General features: G+C 41.2%; 1 protein-coding gene across 2 annotated transcripts in view; it reads left to right on the forward strand.

The window, feature by feature from the left end:
- Positions 1-12,868, forward strand: part of SRGAP1 (SLIT-ROBO Rho GTPase activating protein 1) — a 135,294-nt gene extending 122,426 nt beyond the window's left edge. For both annotated transcript variants that reach the window (XM_060777533.2, XM_060777534.2), the window contains exons 19-22: positions 1,358-1,538; positions 3,238-3,372; positions 4,184-4,529; positions 8,827-12,868. In XM_060777533.2, coding sequence (XP_060633516.2) covers positions 1,358-1,538; positions 3,238-3,372; positions 4,184-4,529; positions 8,827-9,207 — 1,043 coding nt within the window. In that variant the 3' untranslated portion in view covers positions 9,208-12,868. The remainder of the gene's footprint in view (positions 1-1,357; positions 1,539-3,237; positions 3,373-4,183; positions 4,530-8,826) is intronic.
- Positions 12,869-15,420: the final 2,552 nt, after the last annotated feature.

A 15,420-nucleotide genomic window follows, 5' to 3' on the forward strand; every position in this document is an offset into this window, starting at 1 on the left:
TGAACAACAGTTGATGGAAATAATCTTCCAACATTATTGAGAACACAAGGTGGAGTTTCTTCTACCAACAAAGATCAAGTTACCTATCTTCTTTTCCATTTCTAAATTCTTGTAAATAGAATAATATACTGAAAATAAATAAAATAATAATGTTTTAAAAAAGAAAAACAAACTTCTGTTACCCTGTGATGGATAATGGAAGCTTCCTTCCTGGGGCTAACAGCTGTCTTACAATATAGTGGAATGTGGGTGGAGGAATTCTTTATAAGTTCGCAATGACGGGGGAAGGATTTAACCTCATTCCACACATGCCACCCATTTTATTCTGCCTTTTGTTAAAAGCAAAAACAGAATGCATGAATGCATTTAATGTGACAACTGTTTTGTTGCTTTGGTAAAAAAAAAAAAAAGAAAGGACAAAAACTGGGATGCAGCACACACCTATCTTGGGTTGATTGATAGCTTGATGTTGGGTTTGAGACTTTACTAAAATATTCCATTACTTTTATATATTTCAAAGTTATTTGTTTCTTTGAAAGTTCCTTTCCAATGCTTTAGACAGAAATTGTTCTTAATATCATGTTTGTATTGTGATCAACATGATCACAATACCTACATGTGATCTCGTCATGTTGGAAAGCTTCAAACACTTTTGGAAGGTGTTTAGTGCTGCCATATCTATAGTGATGATATTCAACTGCACCACATATAACAAGTTTACTTTAAAGCAGCAAAGCAAAATATGTTTGTGGTAATTAGCCATAGGAATGCATTCACTTGGACTGACTTTCAGAAGATTGGCCCAAGATCAAAATCATAACATGTTTCGTCAGCAGTATCTAAAACACTTCAGGATTTATTTTGCTCTAGTTAAAATATGAATAACACAGTTTACTATATCTGTTTCCAAAGGAAATGAGAAAGAATTTCCTGAGGAAGCCCCAAACAGATGGATAATAGCTGGTGTTGAATTCACACAAAAGGGATTCAGTATTGCTTTTGGCATAAAGTGCTGTCTTCAGATGATGGGGGGACAGGGACAATGACAATAATGGTCAAGGAAGTAGTTCTATCATGATCCAAATAAGCAGCTAAGGGAGCTGTTTTGTTATTTTCTGGCACTATAGGAACACTATATATCATAAGGCTTCTCTTACCAAATCTCCCTGAGAGACACTGCCTTTCTCTTTGTCTCTGCACTGTTCACCAGACGAATGGATTTTATTTCTTCACAACTTGCCTGGCTTCCACAACCACAAACATACACTGTTTATGCTGAGTTCACATTGCTACAGAAAACTGGTTTTCAGGACTAAAATCATACAATTTTTCTCTCCCCCCCCCCCCTCCCCTACAGAATGTGAACCCATAGAAGCTATTGCCAAGTTCGACTACGTTGGGAGATCTGCACGAGAACTTTCTTTTAAAAAGGGAGCCTCCTTGCTTTTGTATCACCGAGCTTCCGATGACTGGTGGGAAGGAAGACATAATGGGATTGATGGCCTTGTACCTCACCAATACATAGTGGTTCAAGATATGTAAGCAAAAATTAATTTGAATGAAATGCCAAGCCATTGCTTTCTCCTGGCATGCTCAGTAGTTGCTCAGCCAGCTGGAAGATTCTGAAAGTGACTAGGAAAAAAGCTACACATTTGTGCTTTTCACTGGGCCCTTAGCCAGAGATGTGGAGCCTGTATCTTTGAGTAAAGCCATAATTTCAATTTGCAGAATTTTTTTGTGCATGTCAGGAGTAACTTGAGAAACTGCAAGTTGCTTCTGGTGTGAGCGAATTGGCTGTCTGCAAGGATGTTGTCCAGGGGATGCCTGGATGTTTTACCATACTGTGGGAGGCTTCTCTCATGTCCCTGCATGAGAAGCTGGAGCTAACAGATGGGAGCTTACCCTGCTCCCCGGATTTGAACCACTGACTTTTCGGTCAGCAGTCCTGCCAGCACAAGGGTTTAACCCATTGCACCACCGGGGGCTCTAAGTTACAGATGTTGGGAACGGAATAGTGGTACTCTGCAGTATTTCTCCCAGGCTCCCTGTCCATCTCCCCTTTCTTTGAAATCAGAGTTCTGTGTAACAGGCAACCTATTTGACATTCCCTATAGTAACCTGCCCTCCCAAGGTGCAGTATTGTACAATCACCAGTGGTGAAATGAAAGTAACTACCAACCCTTGGAAGCACCCTTTCATGCTTTGCTTCAGAGAGCCAGATGTCCTGCTCTGTAGCAATTCCAAAGCTGTGAAGTAGGGACACAATAAACCGAGAGCATGTTTGCAAATGCTGAGTCTTGGCAAGCTTTGATGCTACATCATCTCTTTTAATATTTTTATTTATATTTATATATATATATATAGGGAGGCCCCGGTGGCGCAGTGGGTTAAACCGCTGAGCTGCAGAACTTGCTGATCAAAAGGTTGGTGGTTCGAATCCGGGGAGCGGGGTGAGCTCCCACTGTTAGCCCCAGCTTTTGCCAACCTAGCAGTTCGAAAAGATGCAAATGTGAGCACATCAGTAGGTACTGCTTTGGCGGGAAGGTAATGGCGCTCCATGCAGTCATGCTGGCCACATGACCTAGGAGATGACTACAGACAACACTGGGTCTTCGGCTTAGAAATGGAGATGAGCACCACTCTCGAGTAGGACTCGACTAGACTTAATGTCAAGAGAAAACTTTTACCTATATACACACACTTTCTATCTCTTTAATCCAAGCAGGGGTGCTGGTCATAGCATTTAAGGGCTGTATAGAAGAAAGCAAAATCCATTATTACAATGATAGTGTTATCTTTACATAAACTGGAGATAGCATATTTCCTGTTTCTCTTTGAAGACCAAGTTTTCTAGTTTCTGAAAGTATCACCATTTTTGATAAATAAATGCAAAGTTGTTTTGTATGTTTACTTCACATAATCTCACCTTGCTTGTGTTCTAGACTCCAAAATGCCCTTAAAAAAAAGCTGTAATTAAAAACTAAATTTTACACCGGAACTGATGTGCAGGGACATTCTGGCTGCAGAGGACTTTTGATAATGTTTATACTGTAAATTGGGTTTTATTATACAATCACACAATGTCTTTGGAAACAGTAATAATAATGACTGTTAATAAAAATGAGACATTTGGAAATGAGAGGCAGAGGCAAGAGGGTTAAAAAGATGTGGGCTCCCATTTTTGTCTCATTATATGGTCAAGTTTTATTACAAAATACTGTGATGTTTTCTTCTTAGGGATGATGCATTCTCAGATACACTGAGCCAAAAAGCAGATAGTGAAGCCAGCAGTGGTCCAATAACGGATGATAAATCTTCATCTAAGGATATGAATTCACCAACAGATCGCCATTCTGATACACATTCAGGAAGGTAAATTCAATTCAGTACTGGATATTAACTTGATTCTTATATTTAAATTTTACTGCAGCATCCCAATTATATCTGCAGCAAAGCTGAAAGATGGCAGTGATGTAGGGCAGAGATATCAAACACATTTTCATCAAGGGCCATAGCAGCCTTAAGGTTTCCTTCAAAGGGCCATTGAATCCATGGATGAAGAATCCGTGGATACAGAGGGTGAACTATAATTTTTTTACATAAAGATAAGCGCTCTTTAATTTTTACCAAATTTAGGTCCTTAGGTGTTAGTGAACAACAATTCCTGTCACTCCGCCATGCAGATTGGGGGTAATGGGAATTGCAACCCAACAGTATTTGTGGGTCTGAGGTTGAAGAAAGGTGAAAGGACATTTTAAAGTCAGACATCATATCCAAAGCTTTGTATTTAAATTCAAGCCACATTATTCTGACTAAACAGAAAAAAAACTACAGCCTTCCAAATGTTACTGTGTCGCAATACCCTTCAGGTTGAGTCATGATATCTAATGATAAGGAATTCAGGAGTTGTAGTCCAGCATCTGGAGGGCCCCCATAAAATGACAGGGAGGGGCTGATTTGGCTTGCAGGCCTTGAGTTTGACACATCTGATGTAGGGGATGGAGCCAGGCCTCGCACAATTGAAATTACACAAATTTTCAATTAGCTGGGACAATGACACCTTTTACTACCCCCTTGGGCTTCCTTGTTTCTTCTAAGCACAGCCAAAATCCTCACCAATAGCGCTGCATTAGGGCACAGCAAATGCCTTTGTCTCACATGACTCCCCTTTGTCTCTTTTCAGGCAACGTAAGAAATCTGAACTCCCCTTTTCCGGCAGACGTCCTGGCAGGACCAGTGATGGACACTGCCCAGTGCATCCCCCCAACAGCCTGGCCAATTCATCTCTGGAGTTGGGTTCCCCCAGTTTGGCAAGCCACAATCCTTCTCGCACTGTCCTGCAAAACCGCAACCTCAACACCGACAGCCCAGAAAGAAGGCGCAGACCTGGCCATGGCAGCCTTACTAATATTAGTAGGCATGAGTCACTGAAGAAGATAGACAGTCCTCCAATCAGAAGGTCAACATCATCTGGCCAGTACCCAGTTTTCAATGACCACAAACCACTTGATCCAGAGTCAATTGCTCAGGTGGGTTTTGTCTGTAAACTTATGGATTGTTCTTTGGTTTTGCTCAGGGCATATGAGTTGCTTGTGATAGGTATTATATAATGTTTGATAGCCAAACTATATATGAGATTGTATTCTCTTTAATCACCCACCACCATTTTTTGGAGTTAAGTCTCTAATTTCCATGTCTTGTAAACTGCCTGTCCATCCATGCTTACAAAGTGTGATTTATTTATTTATTGCAGTTACAGTGTATGTGTTCATATCATTTAGGTAATAATAAGTATGTTTACTTCTGAGTTGTTGCTGTATTTATTATTCATGAAGGCTAGATATATTTTATGATACAGGTGACAGAAAACTCTTCCTCCTTTCCATATTTTAGTTAAACTTGATTTCCATTATTAGCATATGGGCATTTCTTTCTGTACTTTTCTAGAGCAGCTGTTATTTTAAAAGGACCTGAGGCCTTTGGAAAGTTACATTTACAAAAATATCCATAATCCTGTATGGTTCTTATGCTTCACCCTGAATCTCAGTGAAATAATAATAATGCACTTTATTTATATTCTGCACTATCCCTCCAAGGGGACTCAGAGCAGATTACACACAGAAGCAAACATTCAGTGCCTTGTATACAGCGAACAATGACATACAATACAGAAACAAAGGCAAAGGATTTCCCTTTCCACCTCCTGCATCTGGAGGCAATGCTCAACTCTGGCCATGGGGAGGTGCTCTTGTTCTATTTTTTCATTCTGAGGAGCCTGCTGTCCGTAGACCCTTCTGGTTGTGTTGCCGGCACGGCTGCATGGGCACCTTTTACCTTCCTGCCAAGACGGTACCTGTTGATCTACTCACATTACATGTTTTTTAACTGTTAGGTTGGCGGAAGCTAGGGTTAACCATGGCCCACGGCTTCGAACTGCCAACCTTCCAGTCAACAAGGTTTTTTTTTTTGCAGCTAGCGGTTTAACCCGCTACGCTACTGTGGCCCCTTTTTTGTAAATGTCACACTCCCATTTAATAGGCTGCATTTGATGTGATTGATGGGCATTTGTTTGCTCAGGATGCTACTAGCTGCCATTTCCACCCCTTCCTGTGACACTGTTGCTTATCCCATAAATACAAAGTTTTACAAGATGCAAGACAGAAAGTAGGATTGGGAGTTTTTTGGGTTTGGAATTGTATTTTACTGCTTGCAATTTGGTTAGGTTGAAAGATTGGTTTGTGTTGATAAATAAGAGATGAATGGGTCTGGAAGGGCATGATCTGAAGTGTGGATAATTATCATCAGATGAGTTATTTTATACAATAATCATTAAGAAAGTTGCATATCAAATGTAAATCCCTTTCTTACTTTTTTTACTATCTTTGTCCCTTTTTACTATTTTTCATTTTTTCCTTTTTATCTTGCATTGTATTAGAAAATGCTTAATAAAAAAGTAAAAACTGCTGCTATTATAGCAAAGTATCTTTGTTGATTGGCTTCATGTCAGAAGAGAAGAAACTGCCTTCGTTTGTGTTGTGTTAGGTTGCTTTATCCCGTAGATGGAGAAACTGCAGCCCATGGGCCACATGTCTCCCCCATCACCCGCCCCAATTGCTAGGAAGCTGTGAGACCTGCTACTAAAATTCAGCAACATATGTTGTCTGTAACATGGTGTACCCTCCCCCCCCCCCCCCCCCACACACACACACAAATTGGTGGCAAACATCTATAGCTTGAAGGAGCATAGGAGAAATTCCATCACCTACAGAGCCAAGCCACTGGCACCTTGCTATGGACTAGTCACTAGATCCTAAGAACTGCATTTTCCAGCGTATAAGGTGACTTTTTAACCCTGGAAAATCTTATGAAAAGTTGAGGTTTGTCTTATATGCTGGGTATTCATGATGATGATGATGATGATGATTATGATTATGATGATGATGAAGAATAAAATCCAAGTCCCTTAATGGTGTGGCCTGAGGAGGAGGAGGAGGGTGGAGGGCACAGGGAGGAGGAGTGGCAGGTCGCATTGCCACAGAGAGCGGCCGGGGGTAGTATCCTGCTGGGCTGCCTCCGCTGCTCTCCCCGCTCTACTTTCAAGGCCCCCACCGCTCTCCCTGCTCTCCTCCTCCAAAGGCCGCCAGGCTTGCCTAGGCCCAAGGAAGTGCCTCCAGACTACGACACCTAGCTGCCCTGGGTGGTGGTGGGCCTTGGATGTTCCCGCTGAGGCATTCTGGGAGTTGGGAACTACTTCTCCCTCCCTTCATCCTCCTCCCTCCCTCACCTTGCATTAACAAGGTTTGCACTTGGGATTTCTCATGACTAGATGGACATAGCATTGGAAGAGAAATAGTCTTACACGGCGGGTATATCCCAAACTCTGTATTTTATCTTGATAAGTTGGGAGTCGTCTTATATGCCCAGTCGTCTTGTACGCCAGAAAATACAGTAGTAAAAATGTGGAGGCAACAATTCTTATAAACTGTTTACTTCCTGAATGCTTGGCCTTCTTTGCCCATTGCCCCATTCCCCAGTGCTTTGGAAATTCCTCTGTTGATGGGGCTGCCTGGTTTCTAAGGTTGTTTTGCAGGAGCACATTTGGTTCTTGTCATAGTACAACTGTAAAGGTGAATTCCAAAATCATATGGTAGGTTTAAGACATTGTAAATTCTGAATAGGAAGGATGGCAGTCTATGTTTAGAGTCCACAGTTTAGAGTCCACTATAGGCTTTTACTTCTTTTCTCTTGTCAGACAAAAATGTAGTGTCTATTGAAGTTATCCCCAAAGACTTTAAGAGAAAGCCATGGGCTAACAGCACTAAAATGAAATCACATTCACACCAATTGGGCCTCTAAGTTGGAATCAGTCTACTAACAGTGTGCCATAGTAAAGAAGCCCCTTTCCAACACAATTTATCATCCTCAGTGATGCAACAGAAGTTTCCTTCAGCTTCTCAATCTTTATACATATAGGAAAGAGGGGCATTCTTTCAAGCACTGCAGTCCCAAATTGATTAAGGCTTTAAATGTTATCATGAATACCTTCAATTCAGATCCAAAACATTGCATTTAATTACAGCCCTGTGAGGACTTTCCTATGAGTAAATCCCATTAAACTCAGTGGGAAATTATTATTCAGGAAGTAAGAGACTGTGTTATAGGAAACATTGAAAACAATGGGCCTTTATTTTTCACAACCAACTTTTGATATTATTGGAATGTAGTCAGAATTAACTGAAGCTAAATTGGAGCCAACATTTTTCTGTTCCATAAATTTGTAGTGGCCACCTAAAAATGTGTCCATATGCCTAACAGAGGCGCACAATGCCTCTATTAAGGCACCTCAATTGGCTGCCAATAAGTTGCTGGTCCCAATTCAAGGTGCAAGTTATGACCTACAAGCCCTAAACGGTTCGGGCCCTGTCTATTATTGGGATTGCATCTTCCCCTATGAACCAGTGCAGGTTCTGCGATCGGCTGTGGAGGCCCTCCACTCACTTATGCCACCGTCACAAGCATGGTTGGTGGTGACGAGGGAGAGGACCTTCTTTGTGGTGCCCCCCCCCCATTTTGGAACTCCCCCTTCCCCAGGGAGATTAGGAAACCCCCACATTGTCCTCATTATTGGGGACCTGAAAACCTGGATATTTCAGCAGGTTTTTGAGAATGACTAGTCCCTAGATCCTTTCCCTAGGCTGTTAAGATAGTACTCTGTTAAGCACTTGATCCACTTTCCCGGCCCTATGATACACTGTTGCACTATCCCTTGTTCAGGCCTTTTAAAGTTGGTTGTGTTCATTTTGTAATTCTGGCCATTGGTATTTTAAAGCTGTCTGATGGAGCTTTAATGAAATCATTTTTAAAAAATTATGTATGTTTTAGTATTATGCATTTATTTATTTATTTACTGTATTTATATACTGTCCCTCTCAGGCCGCAGGCGACTTGGGGCAGTTCACAAATTGGTACCAAGACCATAAAATACAGTTAAAACATTAGAATATTATAAAACCATAGCAACATTAAAACAAACATATATAATTATATATAGTAGGATTTTATGTTGTATGATGTTTATTTTAATTTGTCTGTATGGTTTTGTTTTCTGGCAATTGAATGAAATTGCCCTGAGTCGCCTTGGGGAGATAGAGCGGTATATAAATAAAGTATTATTATTGTTGTTGTTATTATTATTATTATTATTATTATTATTATAAATACTACTGTTGTTTAATCATAGAAATGTATGTGCACATGTCACACTCACAGTAGTAATAATTCATGGCTCTATATTAATCTACAGCAAACTTCTCTTCCCCCGAACAGGATATTGAAGAAACAATGAACACAGCTCTGAATGAACTCCGGGAACTAGAACGTCAGAGCTCTGCAAAACATGCTCCTGATGTAGTGCTGGACACTTTGGAGCAAATGAAAAACCCTCCTCCTTCCAGCACCACCTCCTCAGAATCACTGAGTCCTCATCACAATGTCCTCCTGAGAAGCACTGAGCCTCAGATTCGGCGCAGCACTAGTTCTTCCAGCGACACTATGAGTACCTTCAAGCCCATGGTGGCACCCAGGATGGGAGTGCAGCTGAAGCCCCCTGCACTTAGGCCCAAGCCCATCGTTCTTCCAAAAACCAACCCAAGCCTAGGCCCATCTTCTCCTTCTCAAGGTTCAACAGACAAGTCTTGCACCATGTAAAGACCATGGGATGAACTACCATGACAATGGAACACTGATAGCTGTCTGGACTCCATCACACCTTTAATTTGTGTTTATAACTAGAGAACTTTTTTTTCAGGGTTTTTAAATGTAATGTCTCAAGCTACCTACGTTAATGTGGGCATTTAATATGGGTGCAATTTTTAAACTGGACAACTCCGTATGATATTGTGAAACAACAGAAACACACACTCAGTTACTTGAAACTTCCACACAGCACCTTTTTTCTAAGAGAAGCACTACAGGTCACTGCCAGCCTCCCATGAAGTTCAATAACTTTACACTGACTGTACTTTTTAGACCTCACAAGGAGTTATTATGAATGGTGATTTGAAATGAATTTATTCCTTTATTATCTTCTATTTTCCTTCTAATATGAAGCAGATTTTTATAAGGGCTGAGAGTTTGCATCTTGAGACTTATTCAGCAGGGTATATAAAATGAATAGAGAAGGTAAGGTAGGATCACTCTGACATTGCCTTCAAAACACTTGGTATAGGCATTGGTGGTGGGAAATGGGGAATTAGTTTTATTTCTCACTGATGTAGAAGCTGGCTTTCCAAATCAAAGTGAAAGCTTGTCAGAATGGCTGTAGACTGATTTGTAATGGTTGCACTCAGGCTTTCTGCATTGCAATAAAGCTAGATTTTTAGCCACTGGTTCCTTCAGATAACTATTTGCAAACAATTCACTATTTAAAATGTTTACATTCCTATGAGCCAATTGTTTGGGTATCTCTGCAGAAAGAAAGTCTTAGTTCGCTTGTGATTTGTAACTAAGCATTCCTGGAAAGTTTGAAAGATAGTTGTGGAACTTAACAATTTTGAAGCTGCTCTATCCTTATGGTTATGGAACACAACGTATGCTGGTTGTTGGTTTTGTCATTCTTTCACTTATTAAAATACTTACCTATTTTAAACTGGAATAGCTCCTTCTGTTGAGGCAATAAGTTCACAAGATGATGTCGGTTTCTGTTCTAAAATATGAAAAGAACATATCACGATCACTTTTCTCCCCAAATCATATCAGTACCCTTTATCCTGTGTGTATATATGTGAGAGTGAACACTATGAATACTGCTGCACCATTTGAAACTTTGATCTTAGTGAACTAACTATGCAGCTGTCTTGCACAATCCGACACTAAGCCGTATCATTTCTGTGATTGTTTTTGGCAAAGTCACCTCTCAACCCCTCACAGGAGAGTTTTTGTGTGTAATTAATCAAGCAACCACTTAAGTAGAATGTATTGTTGAAGGCTTTCATGGCCAGAATCACTGGATTGCTTTGAGTTTTCCGGGCTGTTAGGCCATGTTCTAGAAGCATTCTCTCCTAACGTTTCATCCACATCTAAGGCAAGCATCCTCAGAGGTTGTGAAGTTTGTTGTTAGGCACTGCAGACTAATTCAGCCAGAGAAGTTAACCATAGCAGAGCACTCTGTGGCTACACAGAAAAGCCATTGAAATCTACAAGCATGTCGACAATCTCAACAGAAAGGAGGAAATCATGAAAATGAAAAAAAAATCTGGCTACCAGTATTTAAAAACTCTAAAATCAGGACAAATAAAGAAAGAACAACACTGAAAAAGCAGGGAAAATCTAGACAAGAAACCATCAGAGCCAGCTAATCACCTCCCAACAAAGGATTCCCCCAGGCAGGAAGCAGCCAAGTCTTGAAGCTGCAAGGCTATTCAATGCCAATCGAGGTGATCAGTTGCAGCATTCACACTTGCCTCAAACAGACCGTTCTTTCTCCCACCCTGGACACTATTCCACAGATATATAAACCCTACTTGCCCTGTTTCCAACAGACAGGATGCCTGCCATAGATGAGAATGCTTCTGGAACATAGCCATACAGTCTGGAAAACTCACAGCAACCCACTTAAGTACAACCATAGCTTCTATCTTCAGAGTATAATACCTTGAGGGAAAGATGGGGTGAGGAGTTGATGGGTTCATTTACTACCCATCAGAGCAGACAAACCTGAATCCAAACGAAGGGGTTCATTTTTCACGGCACTTGTCACATTAGGAGCTTGCTATTCTTCCATCTAAGTCCTTCTGTTTGGCTACTTTGAATGGAAGAAGGCAAACCATCCTGTGATGAGAATGGTTAGCACATAGCAGTCGAGGGGCATTGTAGCCTATTCTAGTTTCTTTGCTTACTCCCACTGAATCTTAGAAATTATATTTATGGGAATGAGGCATGGGCATGACAAAGACATTTTAAAGTTTCCTTCTGAAGAAGTCCACAAACCAACCTGCACGCATATAGTGGTATCTATTATTTGGGACCAGAAAGAAGGAAAAATATGAGACTTTATATAAGCTTCCCATCCTAAACTAGAAGTACTTTTTCTCCCTTCAATCATCAACTGAGTAGCTCTTTACAATCCTTGAAAGAGAAAATAGATCTGCTAGGTGGTTTTCATTTATCTGGCAGCTCATAGAGTAGAAAGGGACCTCGTAAGCCATTCAGTCCAACTCCCTGCCAAGAAGCAGGAAAATCACATTCAAAGCACCCCCGACAGATGGCCATACAGCCTCTGCTTAAAAGCCTCCAAAGAAGGAGCCTCCGCCTCACTCTGGGGCAGAGAGTTCCACTGCTGAGCAGCTCACTAAGATAACAATTCACTTAAAGACTTCCAAATGTAGTGTATAGAATGACATTATTTGCAGCAGGACACTGGTAGTAAAGAAATGTTATAAGGTGCAACTATGTAGAGAGGAACTCTGTCATATGTCCCTTGAGTGCATCTTGGAAGCTTAACTAAGGCCCTATATTCTGTGCTGGGCATTTAGCTAATACTGTGATGGTTGAATTCTGTTCTCACACTAGCCTACATTGGGAACCCCTGGGACAAACTGGTACGCCAGCGTTCTTTTAAGTGCATTCTTGCCTAGCTATTTTTTAATTAACATATTATGTGGCATAATCCAGTTGGGTGCCCGTATCTTAAAATTTCATAGAGAAACCACGTGTCCAAATAATTGTACTGCCCTCCATACTGCTTATATTAGAAATTGTTTAGTGAAGAAAAATAGTAGAAACAGTCCATTTCGTGAATGCTCGCAGTTTGAGCCTTCACGTGTAACATGAGTTAAACGTGTGTAGTTTGATGGTTTATTATAGCGACTTCAAGTATAGTGAATGGGTATGTAGCAGGAAAGACTGATCAAATCACAGGCATAGTAAAGGGTAAACGCCTGTCTACCTAATCAAATCAGTATTGTCCTTGGCTGTCAGTTTGATAGATTGCAGTGCTGGTATCTCCCTGCTTGTTGACTGTTGCCTAATTGTGTCAATGTACATCTGTAAGTATGTACATGTGAAAGTGCCTTTACATTTTTAGAGAAGCTTTAGCCTTGCTCTTGTACTGTTGCATTTCCATGTCATTTTCTGCTGCTCTTGTACTGCTGCATTCTCACTGCATTCCTTCCATTCCCGAATAACAGAAGAGTTACAGTTGCACAGTCCTCCAAGATGGCAAAAAAGTACTGTTAAGCTGTTGTGACGATGCACTTTTTATGTAAAGTACTGTACATTTGAGCATGTACCATTGCAGGCTTCAATATGCATTCAGATTTTTTTTCTCATAAGTGTAACTTTATAATAAATAAGAATAGCTTTCTCTGTCGGTTTTGTTTTCAAGGCGTCTCATTATCAGGGCATTTTTGCATACATTACCCCTTTGCTGTAAATAAGATCCACATAACATCGTGTTTCTCTCCTTATATGAAGGGAAGTTCCAGGAGGAAGCACAACCTACAAAGAAAATTCAGCAAATGCTATGTTCAGCCAAGGACAAGAGGGATTGTGCTGCCACACGCTGGGCCTGTAGCAATTGTCTATTAACAGGACGTGGTCTCTATATGCCCAGCGGGATGCCCAGGGTGCCTCGGCTGAGAGGCCCTATGGATTTCCCAATACAAAGTCTTTAGAAGCTTAGAAAGTTTAACAAGGTTCTTTATTAATGCTTAAATCTTCAACATATCAGTCAAATACTTTAAAACTCTAGAAAACTGGTAGCTTTCTTAATCTACCCACAAGGGACAGGCAACTTCCTTCAAGAACTGTTTCTTCTATAAAGGAAATCTTTGACCCTTCCCTGGGCAATCTGTTCTTAGGCTGGTGTGGGGCCCTACTCCCGGTTCCAATTTGCTTTATGGGTAACCCAACCTTACTGACCAAGACTTTGTAGATTTTCCAGCTGGTGTCCTTTACTTTCCAGCAAAGCTGGCTGTATTTTTTAGTAAAGCTGTGGAACTGCTTTTCCCTGAAGTTTGTGAGAAACGAAGCTTTCTACAGGTGGGAGAAGCTCTTACGTCCTGTAACTGAGCTTCTAAACTGTAAGGCAGAACTAAAAACTTTCTTTTCCCTCCCAGAACCCTGGGGAAAGGGGCGGAACTAAAGAACTTAACGATGATAGGCTGGTGGCTGGCCCTATGGCTGCAGCCTGGAAGGAACCACCCAACTGCAAAATGCATGGCCAAAACAAACACATGCATAGAAAGGAAATTTAGGCTTCTGGTACAGCTGTACCAGCACAGGGATCCTCGCGCCTCTGCAGGAGTCTACTGCAGGAGTCCATGCAGCTGTGGACAAGTCTACATAGGGACCACCAAATGTAGCAATGCCCAAACATGAATCAAGGAACATGAAAGGCACTCAGACTAATTCAACCAGAGAAGTCAACCATAGCAGAGCACCTGATGAACTAACCTGGACATAGAATATTATTTGAGAACACAGTTGGACCACTCTCACAACCACTATATCAGGCTATACAGAGAAGCCACTGAAATCCACAAGCATGTGGACAATTTCAACAGAAAGAAGGAAACCATGAAAATGAACAAAAGCAGTATTTTAAAAAATCTAAAATTATAGCAGTAAATAAAAAACACACACAAGGGAACTTCAGACAAGAAACAATCAGGGACAGCTAATCGCCTCTCAATAAAGGATTCCCCCAGGCAGTAACAAGCAACACCAAAAACTGTTAGGCCATCTAATGTGAATCAAGTTGGCCAATTGAAACCTTCACACCTAGCTCCAATAGACAAGAGTTCTTTTTCCCACCCTGGACCTTCCACAGATATATAAACCCAATTTTCCTAATTTCCAACAGACCTCACTACCTCTGAGGATGCCTGCCATAGATGCAGGTGAAACATCAGGAGATAATACTTCTAGAACATGGCCATACAGCCCGAAAAACCTACAACAACCCAGTTCCATCAATAAACCATCAATTTCCTTTGTAAAAAGGCAATACTGGTGTCTCAGAGTATGCTGTACTAACTGGGTTTAACAGTATACAAGATGAGCAGGTAAACAGTCACACAGATGTAGTTTATCATCCAGCCCAAACATTCATGAAGACAACTTCTGCTAGGTAGCAGAACAGACTTGGATCACGTTTCCCATTTGCTGCCCAAAATGAAACCGAACAAGCTATCCCTTTAAACCAGTGGTTCCCAACCTTTTTTTTTTTTTTTTTTTTTTGACCAGGGTCCACTTGACCAATGACAACATGAACAGGAGCCTCTTTGACCAGGGATCACTCTCCAACATTAGTACCAAAGGGGTTACAAACCAGTTTTTGGTCAGCTTTAGATTCGTTTTGGTTATTTGGGATGCTGATTGGGAAAATTGCATTGGATAGTCCACTTCAGCTCTAGTTTCTGATACAGAACATATACCACCCTGTAGTTGCCACCTGCTCACCCACAGAAAACCGTATTTAATAATCTAGAATTGATTTGGTAGTAGTAATCTTTTGTGTGTAGTCAGCCTCTTCCCTCCCAATATCTCTGTTGCCCTGATGCTATAAAAGGGTTTTGCAAGACCAATCGCTCTCGTTGTTGCGTGGTTTCGAGGCAACAATGTAGTAATGTTGGGGCCTCAGACCATATTTTTATTCTTATGGACCACTGGTGGTCCACGGATCACATGTAGGGAACCACTTCTTTAAGCCACTGGACCCCCTGTGGCACAATGGGTTAAACCCTTGTGCCAGCAGGACTGCAAATTGAGAGGTTGGTGATTCGAATCTGCGGAGCAGGGTGAGCTTCCATCTGTCAGCGCCAGCTTCTCATGCAAGGACATGAGAGAAGCCTCCCACAGGATGGTAAAACATCCGGACATCCCCTGGGCAACTGCAAGTTGCTTCTGATGGTAGAGAAT

The sequence above is a fragment of the Anolis sagrei genome, chromosome 5, assembly GCF_037176765.1.
Source record: "Anolis sagrei isolate rAnoSag1 chromosome 5, rAnoSag1.mat, whole genome shotgun sequence".
Lineage (NCBI taxonomy): Eukaryota > Metazoa > Chordata > Lepidosauria > Squamata > Dactyloidae > Anolis > Anolis sagrei.